Consider the following 25,202-nt stretch of genomic DNA (forward strand, 5'->3'; position numbering starts at 1 on the left):
GTTTCCAGACATATACTTTGCTTCCTTATGAAAGATATTTTGCTTCCAGTGATATTCAAGTTGGCTTCTCCCATGAAACAGAAATTGCTTCTATCTAAAGAACAAATATATTTTTTAGATGGTTTGGTTCGAACACATTAAACTTGTGCTTCCCCTCATTGGAGATTGACCTTCCATGGTTAGTTTGTTGAAAAAAAAGCTTCCATGATTAATGAAATTTGCTTCAGTATTTGTTCTCAGTGGAACGAATTGATGCTTCCATCAACCCAAGAATGAGCTTCCCTGGTTAAGCAAATTAGCTTCAGCTTGACACATGCTTTCTAACGAGTTGGGATGAGTTTCCGAAGAAATAAAAATTACTTCACCATGAATCCACTATTGGTGATGCTTCTGTTATTGTTCCCTGGACAAACAATAATATGGTTAATCACAGATCGTTCATTGCTTGGGCTACTTGCTTTCTGCATGGCCCTCGGTGAAGTTTCCTCAAGGTGGGGGCAGCGAGCACTAGCATCGACGCCCAAAACTGTGTTGTGTGGCTAGTGGAGTTTGCCGATCACGCCGAGCTCCACGCATGGTGCATCGACGCGGAAGCAGCAAAGGGAGTCAGCCGGTTGTCTACGGTGGCTGACGACGAAGCACCTGAATGCGCCCATCTACAGCAAGAACATCGGAAAACTGCTAGAGGAGTACGACATGGCCAGTCGGAACCAACTTTAGCACATACAAAATTCAAGATTCAGGCCTTCTTATTCATGGCGCTACAGCGAGTCGCCGTTGTTGACGTCCAGGCCGTCGTCTTCTATTATGTCAAGAGTGGTGAGGTGAAGGGGATGGAATGTGTGTGGCGTGGTGGATGGAGGTGAACCATGAGAGCATCTCCAGCCGCGCCCCCAACAGGCCCCCCAGGCCACTTTTTCGGCGCTGGCGCCGAAAAAACGCTCCAGACGCGCCCCCAGGACACCGAAATCCGCCGGTTCGGCTCGTTTTTGGGCCCGGCGATCGCAGGTCGAACCCGGCGCACTGGGGGCGCTCGGGGGCTCTGGCGCAAGGGAAAAGCACGGCTGGCCCACACCAGGCGAAAAGTCAAGTTTTCTTCCTTGACTCGCCTCCCACCACCCGCGCGCTCGGCCGCCAACAGTTGTATCCCGGTGCCGCCCACCGCCCTTCACCGCTAGATAGCCAATCCCCGCCGGAAAAAGAGCAGAGGTTCGCCGAGGCAGCCCCTCCACCAGCAGCTGGGTGTTTTTCCCGCTGTTTTCGGCCGTAGAGGGGCAGTTTAGCGGCAGGTACGCGCCCATCGGGCGCAAGTTGTTCGGCGATTTGCCTACCTCGGCGATGGACTCGGACGACGAGGAAGCGCTCGCCGCGCTGCTGGAGGAGAAAGCCGAGGCCGACGTCCAGGAAGATGAACATCTCATGATGCTCGCCGCCCTCGCCCAGTTGCTGGCGAGCAATGAAAAGCCGCGGCGAGGTGGCTCGGCGCCGGGGCGGATGAAAGCAAAGAACTGGCATCGTCTCGAAGGCTATTGCATGCTCTACTCCAACTACTTCGCCGATGCTCCACTGCACGGCGACAAAACATTTCGGCGTCGTTATCGGATGAGCCGAAAGCTCTTCCTCATGATTGTGAATTCCATCCGAGAGTTCGACAGCTACTTCAAGTGCTAGATAGATTGCACCAGCAAATTTGGATTCACCTCGATCCAGAAGTGCACGACAGCGATGAGGATGCTTACATACGGAGCTCACGGTGATTCACTCGACGACTATAGGCGCATGGCCGAGTCCACCACCATTGAGTGTTTCTACAAGTTCTGTCGGGTAATGGTGGCAGTGTTTGGACCGCAATACTTGCGAACACCCAATGCGGAAGACACTGCTCGGATCCTAGCACAGAATGCAGGAAGAGGATTTCCTGGGATGCTTGGAAGCATCGACTGCATGCATTGAAATGGAAGAACTGCCCATTTGCTTGGCAGGGGATGTACAAAGGCGCCAAAAGCGGTTGCAGTGTGGTACTTGAGGCGGTGGCCACACATGACCTCTGGATTTGGCACTTCTTCTTTGGTATGCCAGAAACTCACAATGACATCAACGTGCTGCAGTGCTCCCCTGTCTTTGCCAAGCTTGTTGAAGGTCATTCTCCTCCGGTGAACTTCGAGGTCAATGGGCGGCACTACAACAAGGGGTACTACCTAGCTGATAGCATCTATCCGAGATGGTCTACATTCGTAAAGACTATCTCAAACGTTGTGCCAGGAGGCAAGAAGTCCCACTTTGCCAAGGTGCAGGAGGCTTGCCGGAAGGATGTCAGGTGGGCATTTGGTGTGCTCCAATCTTGATTTGTTGTTGTCCGGTACCCTGCTCAGACCTGGTCGAAAGATCAAATGTGGGAGATCACGACTTGCTGTGTCATCTTGCACAATATGATCATCGAGAGCGAGCAGGAAGAGCCAATGTTTGACATTGAACCATACTACAGGCAGGGTCCTCTAGCCGAAGTTGATCACCAGCTACCGGCAACCTGGACTGCCTACCTGTATGCGTCAGGAGATCCGAGACCCACAGGTGCATCATCAACTGCAGCAGGATCTGGTGGAGCACCTATGGAGGCTCAAGGGGGACGCTGGGCGTGACGTGTGATGAAATATGAGTTTTTTTGTTGAACTATATATTTTATATTGAACTATTTGTTCTTGCACTATTTTGTTGAACTATTTGATTTTCTGTGATGAACTATGTGATAAAAAAATATTTATGTTAAGAATTCAACGCCGAACCACGACGAACCACGCCGAATATGGGCCGATTCTCGCCCATATGGGGCCCTTATTCGCCGAAAGTGGGCCGAAAACTGGGCCAATAACTGAACCAAAAATATTTATGGGGCGACCTAGGGCGACGGCTGGACGCCCAACCGCCCAACCGCCCCCAGCGCCGATTGTACCGCCGGCTCGCCCCAGGCAGCAATTTTTATGCCTCCTGCGGGGCCAACGGCTGGAGATGCTCTGAGGTGGATCGGAAGCATGGGTGCAGGAGACCGAACCTGGACGCCTCTAGGGAGAGTGCAGGGTATCTCGGCCGTGGGGTGACTGTAGAATCAACGAAGCAGGAGTGGTCTGATGATACATTTGTATCATACTACATATAGGAAGTGTTTCCCATTATGTATGAGAAAAGACCCACCATAATATTTAACCATGTATGGAATACTATTTTTCATTCAATTATTCTACCTATATTTTATCTTATATACTCTTTGCCTTACTCGCTTATTTATCTCAACATGCAAGCATGCCACCTCACCCATACCATTATAAGTGGGATAAGACCCACCTTAATATGCAATCATGCATGGAAAAAGACCCACCACAATATTCAACTATACATGAAAAAAATATTTTCCATTCAAGTATTCTACTTATATTCAAAAAATATTGTTACAACTATATATAGTCAAATATAATAAGTAATATGTATTTTCAATTTTGGTTCTCGTGCTATCAACCCAAAATTACCAATTCCCGCGGCAATGCACGGGGCATCCTCTAGTTACTTGAATGCCCACAATCACAACAACAAATCCAAATTTGTCCAAAATACTGAAATAATAGATCATAGAGAAGAAGTCACAGAACACACAAAGTGAAGAAGTGTTCAGACAACATGGTTTTATTTAGTGATTTGTAGAGCTTTTAGTTGAACTGCCCATTACCAATTCAAAGTACTACGAATTAACCAGAAAAACAATGCACTCAGGTTTGCTAATAACCATCACTGTGATGTTTAAAGACCAGAGATCGTTCAGTCCAAAAAATATATACTTAACAATTCAAACTCGTCACCAACTCATAACCTACCATAGACTATGGCACTATACAATGATCACCTGTATACTGACATCCACAAACTAAGAAAATGTCAGACTCCATCCAGAACTTATCTAACCTACCAAAACCAACTGTTTTCTTTTGATTCACATTCACTTTGCGTTGGCGAGCAGCCTCAAGACGTTGCGCATCTTCGGCCGAGCATCGGGAGAGAAAGTAACACAGGAGAGCGCAATATTGAGGACTGACAGCATCTGGCTGTGAACACCAAGTGAAGTTCTTGAGACCCTGGTGTCAAGGACCTGCTCCCTTTGCTCAGGCCTAGCTGAAAGACTGAGAGCCCACTTGGCTAGCTCCATGCCATCACTGACAGATGGTTTCCCTGTTAAGAGCTCCAGTAAAATGACTCCAAAGCTATAAACGTTCCCAGCCATCGTCAACCTCATAGTGTATGCATACTCTGCAATCAAAATTCGGTGATATTTGGTGTTAGTACATATGAACTTTTCTGAATTACTGAAATAACTGAACCAAAAATTGCAAGATTGTCGTGGGGGCTTGGTTATTAGAGGATGGCAGCTTATGCTCTGAGGCAGTTATCTGTTTGAACTATTATTTGCCCTGTTGAAACCCTTTAGTTTGGATGGCAGCTTTCAACATAACACTATAAAGCATGGGCTTGAGTGTCTAAATTAAGCGAGTGAAAGAGGAAGCATTCCATTGGAACACTTCAGGAAACAAGATGATACTTCAAGTGCTGAACAATGGGGAAGATGGAATTTGGAGCTAACATTCACGCGTATTTGCAGTCAAGCACATTAAGAAAAATTTCTACAAACAAGAAACAGATGACATGTGTTTGTAAATGAAAAATAGCAGAAAATATTCATTTCTCAAAAAAAAATCAACAAGTTGACTATAGCTGCTCAAACTGAATCAGAATATGAGGATACATGTTTTACCTGGTGGAATATAGCCAACTGTGCCAGCAATGGTTGAAAGGCTCCCACTACTTTTAGAAGGATCGATAATTTTGTAAAGCTCAATATCTCCAATCTGAGGCTCATTCGTTGACTTCAAGTGGATAGTCCTCGTCGACAGATCAAGAAGCAGAACCGGTTGAGTGCGCCCATGAAGAAAGGTCAGCCCTTGGGCCACCCCCAAAGCAATGCTATACCGTGATGTCCAGTCCAGAACATGTGACCTTCCATCATGCAGTAAGTCGAACACCGTTCCCTTGTACACATACTCATAGAGGAGGTACGCATTGTCTTCTGTCAAGACATAAGCCAATGGCACCATGACACTGGAATTGCTTAGCTTGCCAAGTACCTCAAGCTCATGGCCAAATTTCTCTTGGCTACCAACCTGGAATATCTTGTCACTCCAATCAAGCTTTTTCACAGAGTAGATTGATCCATTTGGCATCATGGCCTTGTAGTAGGTGCAGAATCTTGTCTTCAGGAATATGTTGTTGGGATTGGAGACTGCTTTCATTGCATACGTGAAGTCAATTCCAGAGGTGTGCACACTGCTCATTGTTATGAAGTGGCCGTCAATGACTTGACACACACCCACTTCAGTTGATGGTCCTTCGTCTTCCACACGATAAATCCTCTTGGACAATGCGAGCATAATAATAGCAGCCAGCAAGCACAGTCCAACAAGAGAACTGACAATAGCAACAATAATCACAACAGTATGTGTCCTTGTCTTCCCACTAGTAGGAGCGTCATTACTGTTTTCCCTGTCATCTGTAAGATCAGGATTTCCACTGCTATCAACAGTCACACTTGAACGGAATGCAGGAAGAGACCCAGATAGGTGATTATAAGATAGCACCAACTGTGTCAAGCTCTGCAGACCCTCAAGTGAGGATGGCACTGGACCAGACAAGTTGTTGTATGAAAGGTCAAGGATCTCTAAATCTTTTAAAACACCGATATTTGAAGGAATAGATCCACTGAGATGGTTGTGACTAAGATTGAGAACTGTGCTCAAGCTGGTCGGCATTTTTGGGATGGTACCAGTGAGGGAATTATTTGCCAGATTGAGTTCAATTAGAGACTGCAATGAACTGACTGAAACTGGAATGGCACCGCTGATCTTGTTCCCTTGAAAATTCAAGTTGGAAAGCTTTGGAAGGTTGAAAATTCCCATTGGTATCTCTCCAGTGAATGAATTCAGACTAAGATTCAAAGTGCTCAGATTTGTTAAATCAGAAAATGTACTTGGGATAGATCCCCTGAGATTGTTCATTTGAAGCTTCAGAACTACCAGCTTGTCAAGGTTACTGATTGCATCAGGCACTTGCCCCTGAAGATTGTTCGATGCCAGATTCAACAAGGACAAGTTCCTGCATCTTCCAAGCTCTGAAGAGATATTTCCCGTCAAGTGATTGTTGTCCAACTCAAGATAAGCCAAGGCCAAGGCATCACCGATGGTGTCCGGGATGGTCCCATTGAGCTTGTTATCACCAAGCCTCAAGCGGTAGAGGTTTGAAGATAAGTTCCTAGGAATTGGTCCTTGAAGGTAATTGCTGGAGAGATCAACAGTCTCCAATCCTACAGGAGCAAGGAGATCAGAGGGTATCTCCCCACTCAGACCATTGTAACTCAAATCCAACATCTTCACATGCTTTGTAATACCACTGGGTATAGAACCAGTAAAATTGTTCTGATTAGCCGCAAACCGAGTGAGCGTCGTGACACTCGACAAGCTCGCCGGTATTGTTCCAGTCAGGTTATTACCAGAAAGGATTAAGGTCCTGAGCTTGGGCAGCTTCCGGAACTCATCAACGACATCACCAGTGAGACTGTTCTGACTAAGATCCAACAGGGTGAGGTTTGAATAACTGAACAGGCTGCTTGGAATTGAATCATTGAAACTATTACGAGACAACACTAACTCCTCCATAGAGCTAGGCATTCTTAGAGGGACAGCACCAACCAAATGATTGGAGCTGAGGTTCAGGCTCCTCAACCTAGGCATAACACTCAACTGGGTGGTCACAGTTCCAGTGATGGAATTGAAGGAGAGATCAAGAACCTCGAGCCGAGAGAAATCGGAGAGATCGCTTAGTCGCCCGACCAGACGGTTGCTGCTGAAATTCAGCACCCGCAACCCGGCAGTCATGGGGCAACGAGAGAAATGGTCCGTCAAATCGGCGAAGTAATTCTTGGAGAGATCGAGGGACTGTAAGGTGTCGAGAGAGCATAAGGAGGCAAAGAGCGTGGGGTTGGATATGGAGCAGCCAGATAAATCGACTTCGGTCACCACCGAGAAGGAACTGGAGTTAGAAGGGGAGCAACCGATTCCTCTCCATAGGCATGGATTGGAGACGGTTGTGTTCCACCCGGCTGAGCCCACAGAGCGCGAGAGATCCCTCATGATGGATTCCTGCGTGCTGTTTAGAGGAAGGCGCGGGTTGCCGGCGGCGGCGGCGGCGGCGGACACATGGAGGCACAAGAAGGTGAAGAAGGAGAAGAGCGGTAGCGGCCCCGAGAAGCCAAGGGTAGAGGAGCAGGAACAGTACCTCTTCCTGTCCCCCATGGCCGGCGATCCTCGGCCTTTTCTCTTGATTCAGTTGGCTCCCTGCTGATCTTGGTCGGTTGGAGCAATAGGCAAAAGGGACTCCCCTAGGTTTCGGGTTTCTCGGCGGCCATGGCTGTGTGGTGCTCCTGCCCTCGGGTTTTGGTTGGCATTTGAGGATTCGAGACGAGTGTTGTAGAGAGGGAAAGGGAAGACTGCAGTTGTCCAGTCTTGGGAGAATGGAATGGGAGGTGGGTGGGATCTTCTCTGTTTGGGTCCAGAGTTGACTGACTGACTCACTCACGTATTTGGTGGGGTGACCAAAACCTGAGTTTTATTTTTAGAAAAAACCCGGAACCTTAGCGAGATTTTTTTAACGTATGCTCATACATACACACATGACGCACGTACACCCTATTCCCATGGGCACTTCCGAGAGACGCAACCGACACATCATTTTATGATTGACGAAGTCGTCATGGACGCCTTCATAGTCGACATTAATGTCTTCTTTCACTGAACACACATCGCCGGAGCTAAGAACTTTGTTGTATGCGATTTCTCGGTTGGATTTGCAATTTTGCATGCCAAAATCTGAGGGCCAATCATGAACACCAAGTTCCGCATGAAATTTACTAAAACAGTTCATACAGGTGTGAAATGCAAACAAGATTATTGAAACCAACGAGCTAGTATGTGGAGTATGGACCATGGACCATAGGAAAAGGACGCATGACGCGTTGGAACTTGGAAAATGGAAGATGATCTTGACCAATCAAATACGTTTTGGTTTGGCTCTACCTGGAAACAGTTCTCACTCGGGAAGGGAGAGGTGGAAACCCTGTTTAACCTCTTTTCTTTTGTCCACAAAAAAGAAAAAAAAGGATCGCTGTCAAGATCAGAAAGAATAGAAAACACAAACTCTGCCAAACAGGCTCTAGCAGACTCCATAAAGTGAATCAATAACTAGCTAAATGCTGGTGAAAGAAAACAAATTCTTCGTATGTGATGCGACTGTTCCAAAATTCCAGTGATCTACTGCATACCAACAACAGCACCTGAAAAGAGAATGCAAAAGTAAATAAGAGCATTTACAGTCGGATTTGCCAAATTCGACACCCTACACGCTCGTGGACACGCCCGGGCAGTGACCGGGCTGTCCCCAAATCGGCGCGTCCACAGCTGCGATTTTCATATCCGGCACTTTATGTCCATACAAAACCATGCAACGTACTACAGGAAGAGGACATATAAACATATAGCAAACAGATATAATTTACATATAAACATCACCAAAAGTGAATCACACTTCGATCACCCGGCAAATTCTAATTGGGTAGTACTACGAGCTAGCTTATAGAAACAGGAAGAGGGTACACCTTCACCACTTCCTCGCCGGTCCTTTGCCCCTCCGGATACCGGGCTGTTGTAGTCGTCCGCGACAAGAGATGAGTCAATGTCGGAGCCGTTGTTGTTCGAGCCGTCGTCCTAGGAGGAGGAAGAGGAGATGACGATGTAGCGCTTCAAGCGTCGAACAATGCGGCCCTGCTTTTGCTTGAGCTTGGCCACCCTCGCCGCCTCCACTGCCTCCCACTCAGACTGCTCAATGCCGAGCCGGAGCGTCTTGCGGTTGATCTTTCGGAGCCGTCGGGCGTCTGTCTCCGCCGTCGTAAGTGACCAGTGGTACACCCACTGGAGGAGACGGTCCTTCTCGTCGGGCACCGTCGGCATCACGCGGCGGCGGCGGGAGGACTGCGGAGCTGCGCTCGACGCGGCCGCCCTCTCCCTTGCCTTCTGCCTCTCTCGGCGGGTGGCCCGCGCCTCCGATTCCGGAGTGCGCATCCGACGACCGGCGGAGCGGGCACTAGAACCCACCGCTGCCCGGGCGGAGCAGCGACCAGAGGGGGAAGAGGCCGACGGACGGGCGTTGCCGATTGAGCTGCCCACGAAGATCTGCGCGCGGGGCGGGAAGGGCCAGCTCGGGCGTCGGCGCTACGGCTGCAGGCGACAGGCAGTGTCACACCAGAACCGGGGTTGTCGCTCGTGTCCACCCGCGAGCGCTGCAGCGCGACGCGAAGGGCAAACTCGTCCTCGTCTCCGGCTGCATCACGGAGGAAAGCGTTACAAGCGTCGTCGCCGAAGCTGTCGGAGTGGTTGCCAGTTATGGACATGGTTGCTGGAGATCGGAGTTGACGGATTGGAGAAAGGGAAAGCGAAGGGGAGTGAAGTGAGGCTAGGGTTCGATCCTAATGGGGGTTTTGCGGGGTCATGGTGGATCAGAGATGGGTCGTGCGGACGTGGCGGATGCGCCCGGGCGCGCCCTGGCCGTCTCATAGTCGCATTACCTTTGGTCTGGATATGAATGATGCCGGTCAGCCCGGACTTTTGAGACGGGTTTGAGATGTCCGGATGGATCATTTTTTTACCTGTCAGCGACCGAACTGTCCGCCTGGGCATATGATGGGGTTTAGGGCGTCCAGATGTAGATGCTCTAAGCCATAGTCACTATTGAGATTTCCTAAAGCTGCGCAATACCCTGTCTCGCTCAAATCATGTTTTTGTCGTCGCATTTGCACCTAATCGGGCCTACCCATGCCACACTTGACCAGGAAGGAGACTTTGAATAGTCTCGCTAACTTTTTGTTTCACTTTTTGAGTTGGAATTGCCTCACTGTACTCCGACTTCTTCCTCCACCACTAAGGGCTTCTTTGATTCAAAGAATTCTCAAAGAAATTTGAAAGATTCTAATCCTTAGGAATTTTTCCTATCTTGGTTGTTCGATTCGTAGGATTGTAAACCATAGGAATTTTTTCATAAGATTCATTTGCACTAGATTTCAGAGGAAACATCTCATCCACTCGAACCTCTTTAAAAGAATCCTGTGTTTTTTATGCACAATCAAACACTCGTACAATACTGTAGGATTCAAGATGACACTCCATTCTAATCCCGTATTTTTCCTATTCCCGCGTTTGAGGCCCTGAACTTTTGAAAGCACAGTCAGGGGTGGCGTTTCATTACAATTAACTCATCTGCTCGCCAAACAGATTACAGCGAAGCATAATTAGCGGAGGCGGTTTTGCAAAAAGCCCCACGGTGCTCCCGCGTTCTCGCGGCGACGGCGAAGGAGAGTGGGTGAGAGGAGGGAGGTGATGCCGGCGACGCCGGCGAGTCCGCCGGCGAGTCTGCCGGCGGGGGCGGGCGGCTGCACGGAGATGGGCTCACTCGGGGAACCAATCAGTGCCCAGGGGTGGAGCGAAATCAAGACCAAATCGAGGCAGTTACTCCGGAATTTCGCGAATCAGAAGAAAATCCTGGAGTGGATGAAACGGCGCCGAGGTGGAGTTGATTAGCGGGATTCCAAGTGAGATCCTATCGGATCAGAAGGTAGAAGGGTCGGCTCGCATCAATTTAGGCAAGAAAACTGAGTTGGTGGGGGTTTCCAGTGAGGGTAATAGGGGCGAGATTTCTTCTGTTACGGGAAGAAAGGCGCTATCTATGGCAAATTCCTCTGTTTTGGAAGTAAATCATCATGAATGGGAAAGGAGAGATAACGATCTTGTGATTGTTGTTAGGAACAGAGGAATAATTAGCGTGATTTTCCTTTGGAAACGGCCTTTTCATGACCATTTATTAGCGGGTTATTATGACAATTGCTTCCCGTTTCTTATTCTGGAGGGGAATAGAGGGATCTATATCAAGTTGGGGAGGTGGTGTTCCTTTTCGTCAGTTCTGTCTGTAGCAGAGAAGCCTACTCCAAAAAGTTTGCGATTGCTCTCGGGTGGGTCTTCCATGGCGAGCTGGAAGGGGGTGGAGAGGTGCGGGGTGGAGGGTGCAGAGGGGAGAGAGGTTGTGGGGGGAGGGGTGGCTCAGTCCGCAGGGTTGCAGTCGCCGGTGACAACAAAACGCCGGGTGGCTCCTGCTCCAGCCATTACCCCTGAAAGCAGGGGGAAGTCGACGCCGAGGCGTGCCAGGAGCGATGGCTCGTCTCTGGTCATCGATATGAAGGCCGCGAGGAGGCGATCAGTGGCTTCCTGGTGGTGGGGAGGCTTCTATCGCCCTTCCAAGTGAACCCGTGGATCATCACTAACGAACTCCGTGCTACTTCAGCTTGGAAGCTGCAAGGAGCAGTCACTGCTCAAGATCTGGCCAGCGGGGATGGGAGGTTCGTCCTTAATTTCTCTGCCGAGGAAGACCGGAGGTTCATTCTCAAGGCCCAGCCATGGCACTATAAGCGTGATGGTGTCATCTTCGCTGAGTTTGATGGCAAGGGAAACCCTGTGGAGGTCGATCTTGCGTTATGGCAATTTGGGTTCAGGTTCGTGACCTCCCATTTGAACTTAAAACTGAGTATGGGCTGGTCTTTTGGGGACCAACTTGGCGATGTGATTGCCGTTTCCCATAGAAACCACATGATCGTAGAGAAGTTTTTGCGTTTAAGGGTGGAAATCCCACTACATGAACCTCTTAAGACATCAGTAGAGTTCACTCCGTTAGGTAGTTCTAAGAGGATTCAGTATGATGTTCGATATGAAAAACTTCCACTGTATTGTGAGTGTTGTGGGATTGTAGGCCATACATCAGAGAGCTATTGTAGCATACCAAAAGAAAAAAGAGTAGCTTCTTTTCCAAAGAACCTTAGCGTAGAAGCATATTGGAAAGGAATAGGTTCAAGCAAAAGAGCAATTCAGTTCGCTGGCTCCAGCAACAAGTACACCTCCAGAGCTACGGAGGGAAGTGTGGTCAAGGTGACCAAAGCCGTGGGTGAACTCACGGTGACGGACAAGATCGCTACGGCTACCATGACGACGGGTGTTGCGGCCATCGGAGGGCCTCCCACTCGGCCAGGAGGGCGGGGTACTTGTGGCTCCCCCGCCAACTGCACCAGGTGCTGGCACCGGTCAGGAGGACCGGTCGGCGCCTCCGACAGCACCTGCCGACTCTGGCCTGGAGGGCCAGGGGACGGGGGCCTGGAGCTGTGCAAAACTCGGCCAGGAGGGTCTTGAGCTGATGCACCAAGGGTCGTCCAGTTCCACTCAGGAGCTGCGTTCTGCTGCTGGACACATGGGGTGTCCCGCTGGCCAGGAGGGCCAGGGGATCCATCCATTGGGTGAGGGCAGCACTTTACTTGCTGCTGCTGCTGCTTTCCAGAACTAGCTCCTCTTTAACCCTGGTGTGCTGGAGGCTTTGTCAGGCGCTGTTGCGGCAAGGCTTGCTGTTCAAGGCACGACCAATGAGTCTGCGATTTTTAAATTTTCTGCTGAAAAGAATCCTACGCAGGGCAAGTCTATGAGAAAGGAGAGGAAAGATAAAAAGAGGGCAGGGAATGAAAAAACAGAGAAAGCTCATAAAGAAATCATAGGGAAAAAGAGGGGTAATCCTTTTGGTGCCCCACCAACAGGGAGTGATTTAAAATTTTCTTTTGAGAGAGAGATGGATAGTTATGAACGCATGTTGTATGGTGAGACGAGTGTGTCTTCCAAGAGAATTTGTATGGGTAGAGTAGAAACTATAAAGAATGTGGACGGGGGTAATCACACATGTAGCGAAGGAAACAGAGGAAGAAGAGGCGTACATGCAACAGAGGAGGGAATCGGTTGGAGATGATGGCGCATCGGCGGCCTCCGCGGAGGAGGTCTGCCGGGCCGAATGAAAATCCTTGGATGGAACTGCCGTGGTATGCTCTCCCCCATGGCAGTTCGCGAGCTCTTGGAGATCCAAGGGCGTATCATGGCGGATTTGATTTTTCTCTCCGAGTCGCACTTGAATAAATGTAAAGCCGATGAACTGCGTCGTTCTTTATCTTTTGATTCAATGATTGTAGTGGAGAGCGACGGTCGGGCCGGTGGCCTAGTTTTGTTCTATCATAAGATGAATAAAGTGGTTTCGAACTATGAGTCGCCTAATTTTATTGATATTCTTTTTTAAATGATGATTCTGTGCATTGGCGGTCCACGGGCTTTTATGGTCATCCGGTTTGGAGTGAGCGTAGTTTATCCTGGGATAAGCTCCGAAACCTACATAGTAAGGGCAAGCACCCGTGGGTGGTTTTAGGAGATTTTAATGCTATTTTACTCTCATCGGAAAAAGAAGGTGGCAATGCGAGACCGAATGCAATGATGAGAGACTTCCGTAATTGTTTAGGAGAGTGCGGCCTCGAGGATATGGGATGTATTGGTGAACTTGGAGGAGAGGCGACACGAGAGAGAAACTTGACTGGGCGGTTTGCAATGTGGAATGGGCGAATATATTCCTCCGGGCTGCGGTTATAAATGAGGAACATGTTCATTCCGATCATCGTCCCATTATCTTGGATACTGAATACTTTCACGCCTATATTTTCAATCGTCCAAGGGGACGAGTGAAATTTTTTGAAGCTAGATGGCTTAAAGAGGAGACATTCGTTGAGATTGTGCGTACAACGTGGGAAAAGGCAAAGAAAATGGGTATTGGGCCTATGCTCGCTGATCGTACGTGAGTGGTACAGGCAGATTTGCCGAATTGGGATCACGAGACTCTGAATGGACCAAAAAAGAGAATAGGTAAACTTAAAAAAGAATTGGAAAAACTACATAGGGGACCTATGAATGTGGATTCCCAAGCACGACAAAAGGAGATTATTGTTCTTATTGAAAATTTGTTGGAACAAGAGGAGATTTACTGGATTCAGCGTGGTCGTGCAAATTGGCTATTACACGGGGACCGGAACACCTCTTTTTTCCACAATGCGGCAACATCCAGAAAGAAAAGAAATCAAATAAAAAGATTGCTTGGAGATAATGGGGTATGGGTGGAAGAGTCGGAGATGAAGGATTACATTAGAGGGTATTTTTCAAACCTATTTATGTCAGAGGTCTCTCAACCAAACCCGGAGGTTCTATCTCTTGTAAAAAGGAAAGTCACGAATGAAATGAGTACTGCTCTTATGGCTCCATACACGACGGAGGAAGTTCGGAAGGCCTTATTCGATATTGGTGATTTAAAAGCACCGGGTTCGGATGGTCTGCACGCTATCTTTTATAAGAGATTTTGGTCTATGTTGGGAGAAGATCTGACAGAAGAAGTCCTCAAGGCGGTGAATACATGTTCTATACCGGCAGGATGGAGTGACACTACAATTGTCATGATCCCAAAGGTTAATTCTTCGGAAAAGATTACTCAATTTAGACCAATCAGTTTGTGCAATGTGGTGTATAAGGTTATTTCAAAAATGATTGATGCACGATTAAAAGTAATTCTTTCAGATATTATCAGCCCAACTCAAAGTGCTTTTGTTCCTGGGAGATTGATCACAGATAATATTTTAGTGGCATATGAGTGTTTTCATAAAATAAAAAAGAAAAGGGCAGGTAAAGAAGGGTTGTGTGCCATTAAACTGGACGTGCATAAAGCTTATGACCGAGTGGAATGGTCTTTTTTAAGCGGAGTTCTATTGAAATTGGGTTTTAAAGAGAATTGGGTGAACTTAATCATGCAGTGTGTATCCTCGGTGGAATACAGAGTACGGTTTAGTGCCGACGAGACTGATAGTTTCAAACCTACTAGAGGACTAAGGCAAGGGGATCCGCTCTCTCCCTATTTGTTTTTGTTGTGCACAGAGGGCCTCACTGCTCTTTTAGCAAACGCAGAAGAATCGGGTAGTATTTCCGGCATAGAAGTTAGCAGAGATGCCCCTTCTGTTTCCTACTTACTCTTTGCGGATGATTCATTGATCCTCGTGCAAGCTAATGATACGAATGCGAAGGCTTTGAGAGAAGTTCTGGAATCTTATTGTGCTACCTCGGGTCAAATGGTGAGTGTTGAGAAGTCTAGCATATTTTTTAGCCCCAATACAAAAGTGGAAGAAAGGGTGCAAATTTTTACTACTCTAAATATTATGACTGAGGCACTCAATGACAAATATTTGGGTCTACCAGCCAATGTGGGGATGGACAAAAGTGATTGCTTTCAGTTCCTGATGGACCGAATTATTATGAAAATTAGTGGATGGAAAGAAAAACTGTTGTCTGCCAGTGGAAAGGAAATTTTGCTAAAATCTGTTGTTCAAGCTATCCCAACTTATGCCATGTCCGTCTTTAAAATTCCTAAAAAAATTGTAAAGGAATCATTGACGCGATGTCGCAATTTTGGTGGGGCGACGACAACAACCATAAAAGGATGCATTGGATGGCATGGTGGAAGATGTGTGTTCCCAAAGATCAAGGAGGGATGGGCTTTCGTGATATACACTGCTTTAATTTGGCATTGTTAGCTAAACAAGCTTGGCATCTCCTGGATAATCCTGATCCGTTATGTGCCACAATCCTAAGAGCCAATTATTTCCCACAGGGTGATCTGATGAGCGCAAAATTAAAAAAAGGGTTCCTCCTTTACTTGGCAAAGTATTATGGCGGGAGTTGACTCTCTAAGAAATGGTTATATATGGAGAGTTGGAACTGGGAAAAAATTTAATATTTGGACAGATGCTTGGATCCCAAATTGTGCGAATAGGAGATTTATTACTCCAAGACGAGGGATACTTCTGACGAAAGTGTCTGATCTTATTGACCCAACCACAAATGATTGGGATGAAGATTTGGTGAGACAAACACTATGGCCAATTGATGCTCGAAGGGTCCTGGCGATCCCTCTCCCTATGCATAATATGCAGGACTTCATTGCCTGGAGCTGTACTAAAAACGGTTTGTTCACTGTACGATCTGCTTATTTGGAGGAGTGGAATAAACAACATGGAAAGAAACTGGAATACACAAATGGAATGGGTAGAAGTAGGGTCAATCCTATTTGGGGTAAGATTTGGAAATTAGCTTGCCGGCGAAGGTGAAATTTTTTATCTGGCGCACATTGCATGGGACACTACTGTGTCGTATTACCCTGGCCAATAGTCACATAAAAATTTCGCCCAATTGCCCAGCATGTTCAAATGGGCCAGAGGATACAAAGCATGTGTTGTTTCTGTGTCAGAAGGCAAAAGAAGTGTGCGAAAATTTGGGGATGTATGGAGCGGTTAAAAAAGCTTGTGCGGTTGATCTTGCAGGGGATGCAGTCCTCGAATCATTACTCCTCATACCACAACAAGAATTTTCTTTATCAGATTCACGGAACGCACGGGAGCTGATTGCTGTAACCGCATGGTATTTATGGTGGAATAGACATAAACTCGTTCATGAGGGAAAGTCTAAAGAGGTATGTCAAACCTCGATGGGAATTCGTGCTATAACGACAAATTTTGTAAATGCCCATTCCCCTAATGCAAATAGGAAGATTGGAGGGTGGAGTAGACCTTCGAGGGGCTTTGTTAAATTAAATGTGGATGTTGCCTTCGATCATGATCTACTAAAGGGCACAACGGGGGCTGTCCTTAGGGATGACAAAGGAAACTTCATTGTAGGTGCAAATTGGAAAATTGATTGTTGCGCTGATGTCCTGACAGCGGAAGCATTAGCACTTAGGTTTGGCTTATCGCTAGCACAGAAGGCGGGTTGCAATCGTCTTGTTATCAACTCTGACAATATGGAAGTCATTGACACAATGAAGAATGGAGGACACTCTGCAGGAGCGGCAGCAGCAATTTTTTATGACTGTTTTTTTATAGCTTGTGATTTTCCTCTTACTAGTTTTGAACATTGTAATAGGGAAGCGAACAAGGTAGCGCATGAGTTGGCTCGACTAGAAAAATATTCCGTGACGAGGGATTGGATTGAGGAGCCTATGGGAAATATTGTATCTCTACTTATAGACGATGTAACCATTATTTCTAATTAATAAAGTGGTTGATGTTTTTCAAAAAAAAACTCATCTGCTCGCCCTCATCTTTAATAGTTTGTTGGTTAGTTTGTCTAGCACCTCGGGATTGGCACTACACAAGTCTACCAATCTTCGCTAGCCTTGCGTCTCAAAAAACAAAATCTCCGCTAGCCTTCGCATAATGATCCTAAAGTGACACTTTTATACAATGAACACATCAAAACGTACACCTTATGTTGTGGCACGGTCGGTATCACAACACAAATAAAAAAATAATTCGCAACAAAAACAATCAAATATACAATAACTCTAAAAAAAATCAAATTTAACGAATGAATACATCAAGGGTCTTTGGAAGTGAACATATCTTAGATATGTACAGAATACAAATACCTTAAGAAGGCTCAAATAAAAGCAAAGGGTGTCCATATCCATGCCCAGATCACTATATGTGGGATAACAAACTAACGTAATCCATCACAAACTTATTTCCCAAATCACTGCCGGCTAGATGGCAGCCATCTAGGGAAAAAGTGTAAATTAAGCAAGGTGAGTACTCACATGTACTCGCAAGACTTATGCAGACCTAAGCTATTGTATGCAACATGTTTCTAAGGGTAAGTGGTTTAGCGGCCAGTTGTTAGCGGCACAAGCATTAAGCATTCTACAGAGGCATGCTACAACTTGCGTCTATTAGAGGTGAGATTAGGGAGCACATAAAAGTAAAAGATCACAACAACTGTATTGACCTACCTACTACAAACATAACACTACCTTGAATTCCCCCTCGCATCTCCCACGAGGAAGAGCTCACAAGCCACTCACATGGTTGCAAGTTTTAATTATTAGAGTTGAATTTGTTATATGATCAAGTCAGCCCGGTCCAGGTTGTCAAAAACCTCAAACTCGCCTATTCGAACAGATTTATCCCTATAGGGGTGCACCATTGTACCAAAACGTCCGCCCATCTCTTCTGTCAGTTTGGACTTTTGGTTGCATTGGCTACATCATGCACTTCTACATGGTATTGGAGCCAAGAGGTCTTGAGTTCAAGACCCGGATGGCGCAATTAAATTGCAGCCCACTTTCGGTCCATGTTTAGGCCTGAGGGGGCCACACGTGAGGGGAGTGTTGACGTATAAATGTATTGCATAGTATCTTCTATCAGTTCGGACTTTTGGATGAGTTGGCTGGAGCATGAATTCAATATTGTATCCAAGCTAGGAGGTCTTGAGTTCAAGACCCTGCCAACGCAGTATTAATAAAAATAATTTTGCGGCCTACATAAATCCCACGTCTAAGGACTAAATAAGCCTAGACGTGAGGGGGGTGTTGAAGTATATTGCCCGCCTTTCTCCATCAGTTCGGACTTTTGGATGAGTTGGCTGGAGCATGAATTCAATACATTATATGCATGAACCGATAGAGGTGGATCGACACGACACTCCCCTAGCTACATTCAAGTCCAAGAAGAGATGACCCAATCGAGTTGACACCTGAATCGAAAGTCCAGCTGAAGCTCCGAATCGGTCTCAAATGGCTGTCGGAACTAACATGATCAACTGGTGTCCGAAACCGGGAACAACTGTCTGCCATGATGATGAGGACATCACTACCATAGTTACACCCACAACCCCTCATATTTAACCAATTACTAGAGCTCGCGCATGCCAATTAAATTGCAAGGTACTTTTGTTTCTTAGTAATGATTCTAATGTGCCCGAAGTCGGGAACAACTGCCTACCATGCTGAGGACATCACTACTACAGTTACACCCACAACCCCTCATATTTAACCAATTACTAGAGCTCGCGCATGCCAATTAAATTGCAAGGTACTTTTGTTTCTTAGTAATGATTCTAATTTTCATTAGAATATGATGCTGCCTAAATTAGATACATTTGTGTTGCTTATGAATAAAGGGCCTAGCATGGAAAAAGAAGAATGAATATTGGAGCACGATCAAGCATGGAGGTGAAGGCACGCGCGAAGGGAACAAGAACGGAGTTTCCAGTGGAGATTTCAGCAGTTTGAAGCCACCATGATGACATCAAAGGGCATAAACGAAATATACAAGATGTCTTTCATAAATTCCGCCCATAGCTTATTGTAGGTGTTGCGGCACCTTATTTTTGGGCCGGCCCATTTAATTTCGAAATACCTCTTATTAGGCTGTTTTTAGAGTCGGTATTGTAGGGGAAACGACTCAGGAGGTGTTTTAGTCCCACCTTTTTAAGACTGGACGAAATCCCCTCTCCTTTCCATATAAATATAGCTGTCATTTAGACTTGGTATGTTTAGACTAAAGTTTGTCATAGTTGCAACTCGCGTCTTTCGTTTGTGTTCAACGACCAGACCAAGACGTCACAAAACCCCACTTTGATCAGTAAAGCTTTCCTCTTTAATTCACAATATTCAGATTGCAAACTCAATTTCTTGCTTGTACTTCGTTTGCATGCAGGGAATAGACCCTCGTGGTCAGGTTGATCGTGCTCCGGCATGGTTAATAACCTTGCGGAGTTGGTTTAGTGATTGCTGAGGCGCACGTCTTCTCATGTCCGTGGTCGGATCGTCAAAGTCGACTTCCACAAAAAATGATAGCTACCTCTCATCAAAACATCGGGACACCTTCATCTCTTTCAAGTGGTATCAAATTTCCTAGTTGCTTGATGAGATTTTACTAGTTTTTCGTAGTCTAGATTGCATTTGTTCCTCATACTTACAGTCTTTGAAACACCCAAAAAAATAGGGTTAGATCATCATATCTGAACCAATATGAGTTTTTGCATAGTCTTTCCAGTGTTTTGCTTTATTAAATTTGCGGTTGCATCGTCGCGTCTAGTTACTGGTCTTAGCATCTAGTTACCTTAGAGTTTTGAGTTTTGGTCACAGGTTTTCACGCCGCCGCCGCGCCATCTTCATCACCACTGCCATATACCATCGCCACATATCCGCTGCCAATACGAATCCATATACCACCACCGCATATCCGTCGCTAATCTAAGTCATATAGATCCATCAGGTATCCACCGCCAATATGAGTCATATACATCCATCACATCACCATCATGTCAATCCGAGTTCCACGAGATAACATCCCCGCCACCAATACTAGTCTGAGTTGATTATCCGCCTCTCTGTTATTGATTTCCCGATCAACTTAGTATGTGTCGTGATTACGTAGGACTCTCAACTTTTGCGCCGCCCATGGAAGAAAAATAGTTCCAAACTAAAAAAAACTAAGTCTAAAAAATCCTCGCTAGGCAGTTTTTAGACCCTTTGGAAACTTTTCCAAAAAAAATGTTGCTGAGCAAAAAAAGATCAAAAAATAAAAAAGAAGAGTTAAAAAAGAGAGCAAAAATAAATCAGAGTGTGTTTGTCCGTTGTTTACATGTCGCACCGTGATTTTGTTAGTGTACCAGGCTCATGTTTCTAGTACGATCTAGTCTAGGACCAGCACATTATTGTCATTAGGAATTTATTCAACTTTGCATCTCTTAATTAATTATTGCTGATCATTTTATCTACCATATTTAAGCCTCCTTAGCTCCATATATCATCTACATCATGCATTGGACATCACCTAGCAATCGCTCTATCCAAGCTTTTAGAGTTTTGACTAAAACGGTTGCCGATCACCGCCTACTGCTTGGCAAGAACAGGTAAGAATTTATGATTAGCTTGATGGATTTATGACTTTTCACCACACCACATGTAGTTTGTAGGGCCATATTCTCGTGTTTTCTCTTTCTGCTAACCATGACAGGATCACAAGCCGATGAGTTGGACTGAAAGAACATGACCGATACGTCTCCGTTGAATATACTTTTCCAAACACTTTGCTCTTGTTTTGGACTCTAATTTGCATGATTTGAATGAAACTAACCCGGACTGACGCTGTTTTCAGCAGAACTACCATGGTGTTGTTTTTGTGCAGAATTAGAAGTTCTCGGAATTGGACGGAACTTTTTGGAGATTTTTATGGGATAAATAAAAAATACTAGAGCGAAGACCCACAGGAGGGGAGCCACACTACAAAAAAAATACACTTCTGTGAGGATACGTGTTTGTCACAGTAGGTCACGTTTTCTGTCATGCATGTACATCCATGACAAATTTATGACAGAATCAAGATAGCCATACCTGTGCTCTCGTAGAAGTGTTCCATGACATTACCAAAATTACCATCACGGAAGTGTCCACTTCCATGACGATAAATCGCGCGTCACAGAAGTGCTTTCGTCAAGGGTGACCGACACGTGGCATCCACCGTAACGGAACGCCGTTAAGCTATCGGGTCCGGTTTTGGATCCGATAACCCGTTAACAGCCCCGACCAATGGGGATTTTCCACGTGTAAAATCATCATTGGCTGGAGGAAACACGTGTCGGCTCACCGTTGGGACAGATGTCATCCACTCATTGGACCCAAAGCGCCTATGATACGTCGACACGTCGCACGGCCCAATAGAGGCCCATATTGGTTAAAAAGGCCGGCCCAGTCAAAGGCCTGTAGTACTTACTCAGGTACTAGTGGGCCAGCCCAATAACGGCCTGCTTAATAAAGGCCCATTTACGACCCGAAGCCAGATCTGGCCCATTAATTGTTCGCCGAATATTTGGGCCCAGTTACAGCCCAGTGACTTTCGCCCTGTTACAGGCCCGATGTAGACATGGGCCCATTTCAGCCCGGTGTGACTTCCGGCCTGGGAATGGCCCGTGCTACCCATGGGCCATATATGGTCCGACGGGACATCGGGCCCACTAACGGCCCGTGATAAAGGTGGCAACAGTTAAGCCCAACGTGACTTTGGGCCTGTTAAAGGCCCGTCGCATAATTCGGCCAGTTGATGTCTGTACTAAGCTTTCGGCCTCTTAAAGGCCCATGATATCAGTGGGCCAACTAAGGTCCGAGATATGTTTCGGCCTGGTAACTGCCCGTGATATAACTGGGCCCAAAAAGGCCCGGTCTACATTTCAGCCTGCTGAAGGCCCGTCGACGACTAGTGAAAATTGAGGCCCAATATGCATTTCGGCCTGCTAAAGGCCCATGGTTTCATCTGGGCCGTAACAGGCCAGTACAATATTCAGCCTGTAATTGGCTCAATGCTACCTGGGCCAAACTAAGTGCTGGGTCCACAAAAGGCCCAACTAAAATATAGGCCGGTGTAAGTTGTGGGCCTCGCGCAAAGTGTGAAGGCCCCAATCATTCGGGCCCAAGAAAGATGCAGGCCGGCCCAATTGTGGCCCGCTAAACACCAGGCCCGTTAGAGGCGAATGTTTCGGCCCGGTCGACTACATCTGATTTTTTTCAGATAGCGAATGATGGCAGTAACTAGTAGGAATTAAGAGCAAACCTACTCTATACAATAAAGAAATTACGGCATAGTAACTAAGAATAAACCTACACTATACAATAAAGGATTTATGGTATATTACATCCACTGGGCATCGAAGTTCGCCACTAGTGATCATAAAGCGCAACGAAGAAGCAGATTACAAAAACTGGGCACCATTGCAGCGTAACAAAATAATACTGAACCGAGACCACTTCCAAGACAGTTCAAGAAAGGTTAGCCTTGCGCTGGAACTGCTGTGCAAGCTGCTGAGCAAGGCTGTGAGACCGGCCTAGCATGTCAGTCATAGCTTCCAGGTGTAGCTATTTAGCGATGAGGTTCTCATTGGTGTTCTCCCCAATCTTTCTTAGAGATAGGACTTCAAGTCGAAGTTGAGTTGTAGAATGCCTTTCTGCTAGAACTTGGGACTGAAGAAGTCGAACTGATTCAGACAACGAATTCTATGAGCTTGTCTGACTGCTAGTCTCAAGTAACTTGAACACTGCATCAAGGCAAGACTTTGGGGTTGTCTCGCTATCTTCAAGATGTTTTGCCTTCTTTGCTGCAATATATGTTGGGTTTGTCACACAGCCTTCAGCAGACTTGTGCATGCCATCAAGCATATCACCCTGAAACAAAGCAGAGAGACGACAGGTTTTGCACGTGTATACACAGGTTTTGCACGTGTATAAACAAAGATGATAACTGTGCTGTCAGTTCCATCCAATTTCAAATTAGAAAATAAAGAGTAAGTTCAAAATATCAATAATAATTTGGCATTGTTCATAATGCGGGGAGCTTCACCACACTACTGGATTACCATGTCAACATAACAAGCATAGATGAAGGGCAAAGAAAATCATTGGATCTATTTTGGTTAATGTGCATGGCATGTTGTTCATATCATCAACCACATCAGTAAGATAAAACAGGAGATGACAAGGTGCAAACGTGGGCTGCTTCACCACACACTGGATTATAGATACACAAAAACAAGCATACATATAGGGAGTATTGAGTAATGTGCATGGTATGAATAAGGAATTTGGTTTTACAAGTAAAACTTAGAACTTACGGTTCTTGCGAACATGCATTTTGGTAGAAACAGCAAACTAAACAGCAGTAAACGATAGGGAGTATGAGCAAATTAAACAGCAGTTGAGGATAAAGGCTTTAGAAGGACTGACTTACATTAACAGTTAACACCGGCTTTATAATGCCCTTCTCCATGTCAAGGGAAGGATAACTCAAGAATTTCAGCACAGAGTCTTCTTCATAAGCATTGCATGTACTCTACATTTTGTAGAGAGTAATTATAGATATGATAATACTGGAAGGGATAGAGGATAATGAAGATAAGATGATTGATGCTACATAATCAACTACCAATCCCTGGAAGTACAAGCATTACAGGACAAAATGTACTGACAAGAGCAATGGGCTACACTTCTGGACTGGCATTGTCTGTGTATTCTACTTTTTGGTAAGATTAAATATAGATCTGATCTTTTTTAGTAAATGGTGGGCGAGGGAGATAAGATGCAGAATGCTACACAATGAACCAATCCCTCTTCCCATAATACAAGAGTGTTTTGAACAATGGTGTACTCTACAAAACGTTCTTATATTATGGGACGGAGGGAGTAGCTGTTAATGTAAGTACAGTGATAGACGACGTTCAGTCCTTACAAGAGGACTGCAGAGCTAAACCTCTTCAAAAGCATTGGGTTGATTCTAAATTTATGTAAGAGTCCATACGGATCTTATAATGTCCACCAAATGGACGATAACGAGGCTAACATGTGCAGTGATGCTACATAATCAAACAACTATGAAAGTAAGTATGGTCATACAGGGCAAGAGGTACTCACAAGAGCAGTGCAGTGTGCAGTATAGTTGCGAGATTCTATGGTCCCTTGAGAACGAATGTTCTTCTGCTAACAGTTTCGTACAAGTGAGACGTTAAGGCAAAATACAGAAATGTAGTTCAAATTGTGATGTGATATCATAGATAGTACCTTACACTGCAGCCGAGACCAATGCGTAACAAGATTATTCCAGTCACCATCGGATAAATGTAGCACCGGAGACTTTACAGAAATTTTGTTTAGAGGCTTGCCATCGAAGTGCGCTTGCCTCAGGTAGGAACGATACTTCATCAACGAGTGCTTGAAAAGCGCAACCAACCCTTGCTCATCTTCACAATCCAGTTTGGTCCTCACCTATTTAAAAGAATGAAATCTTGTGTCTTCTGTCAACAAAAACATATGCAGTAATGACCATGAATAACATTAGTACATTACCTACGCGTAAGTTGCGGAGGAAGACTGGAAATTGTTCTGTGTCTGCGGTATAATCTTTCCATGAAGGAAAGATGCGCACAAAGTTCCTAACAACAATATAAGCTTTGTCTTCTAAACTGGGAAGAAATGGAACATGGGTCCTATTTGCTGCAATTGGGGCTCTCTCTGGTTTGAAAAGGGATTTGGCAACTGGATTTGGTGTACTCTTTGCTGGAATGGGGGTTTTGCGTCGTAGAGCTGGTGCTATGTCAACTGGCATAATCATAATGTTTGCTGCAGTTGGGGTCTGCTGAGTTGGGGCATCAGAAATGACCAGTGTAGTAGGGCTAGAGTCTGCTAGAGTTGGGGTGTTTTGTGGGTCAGGTGATATTGCAACTACACCTAATGGGCTATTTGATTTATCAGGTGCCACTACCTTTTCCAAATACTTTGCTTGTGCTCCTCCACGATCA

General features: G+C 45.9%; 1 protein-coding gene and 1 pseudogene across 1 annotated transcript; one reads left to right on the top strand and one right to left on the bottom strand.

Annotated features, from left to right (window-relative positions):
• Positions 1-3,649: 3,649 nt before the first annotated feature.
• Positions 3,650-7,624, bottom strand: LOC123120045 (leucine-rich repeat receptor-like tyrosine-protein kinase PXC3). Its single transcript, XM_044540053.1, has 2 exons — positions 4,796-7,624; positions 3,650-4,293 (listed from the first exon to the last, which is right to left on the bottom strand). The coding sequence occupies exons 1-2, from the start codon at positions 7,383-7,385 to the stop codon at positions 3,986-3,988; spliced, it is 2,898 nt and encodes a 965-aa protein (XP_044395988.1). The 5' UTR covers positions 7,386-7,624; the 3' UTR covers positions 3,650-3,985.
• A 6,324-nt stretch (positions 7,625-13,948) lies between these two features.
• Positions 13,949-25,202, top strand: part of LOC123120405 (uncharacterized) — an 84,262-nt pseudogene continuing 73,008 nt past the window's right edge.

The sequence above is a fragment of the Triticum aestivum genome, chromosome 5D, assembly GCF_018294505.1.
Source record: "Triticum aestivum cultivar Chinese Spring chromosome 5D, IWGSC CS RefSeq v2.1, whole genome shotgun sequence".
NCBI lineage: Eukaryota > Viridiplantae > Streptophyta > Magnoliopsida > Poales > Poaceae > Triticum > Triticum aestivum.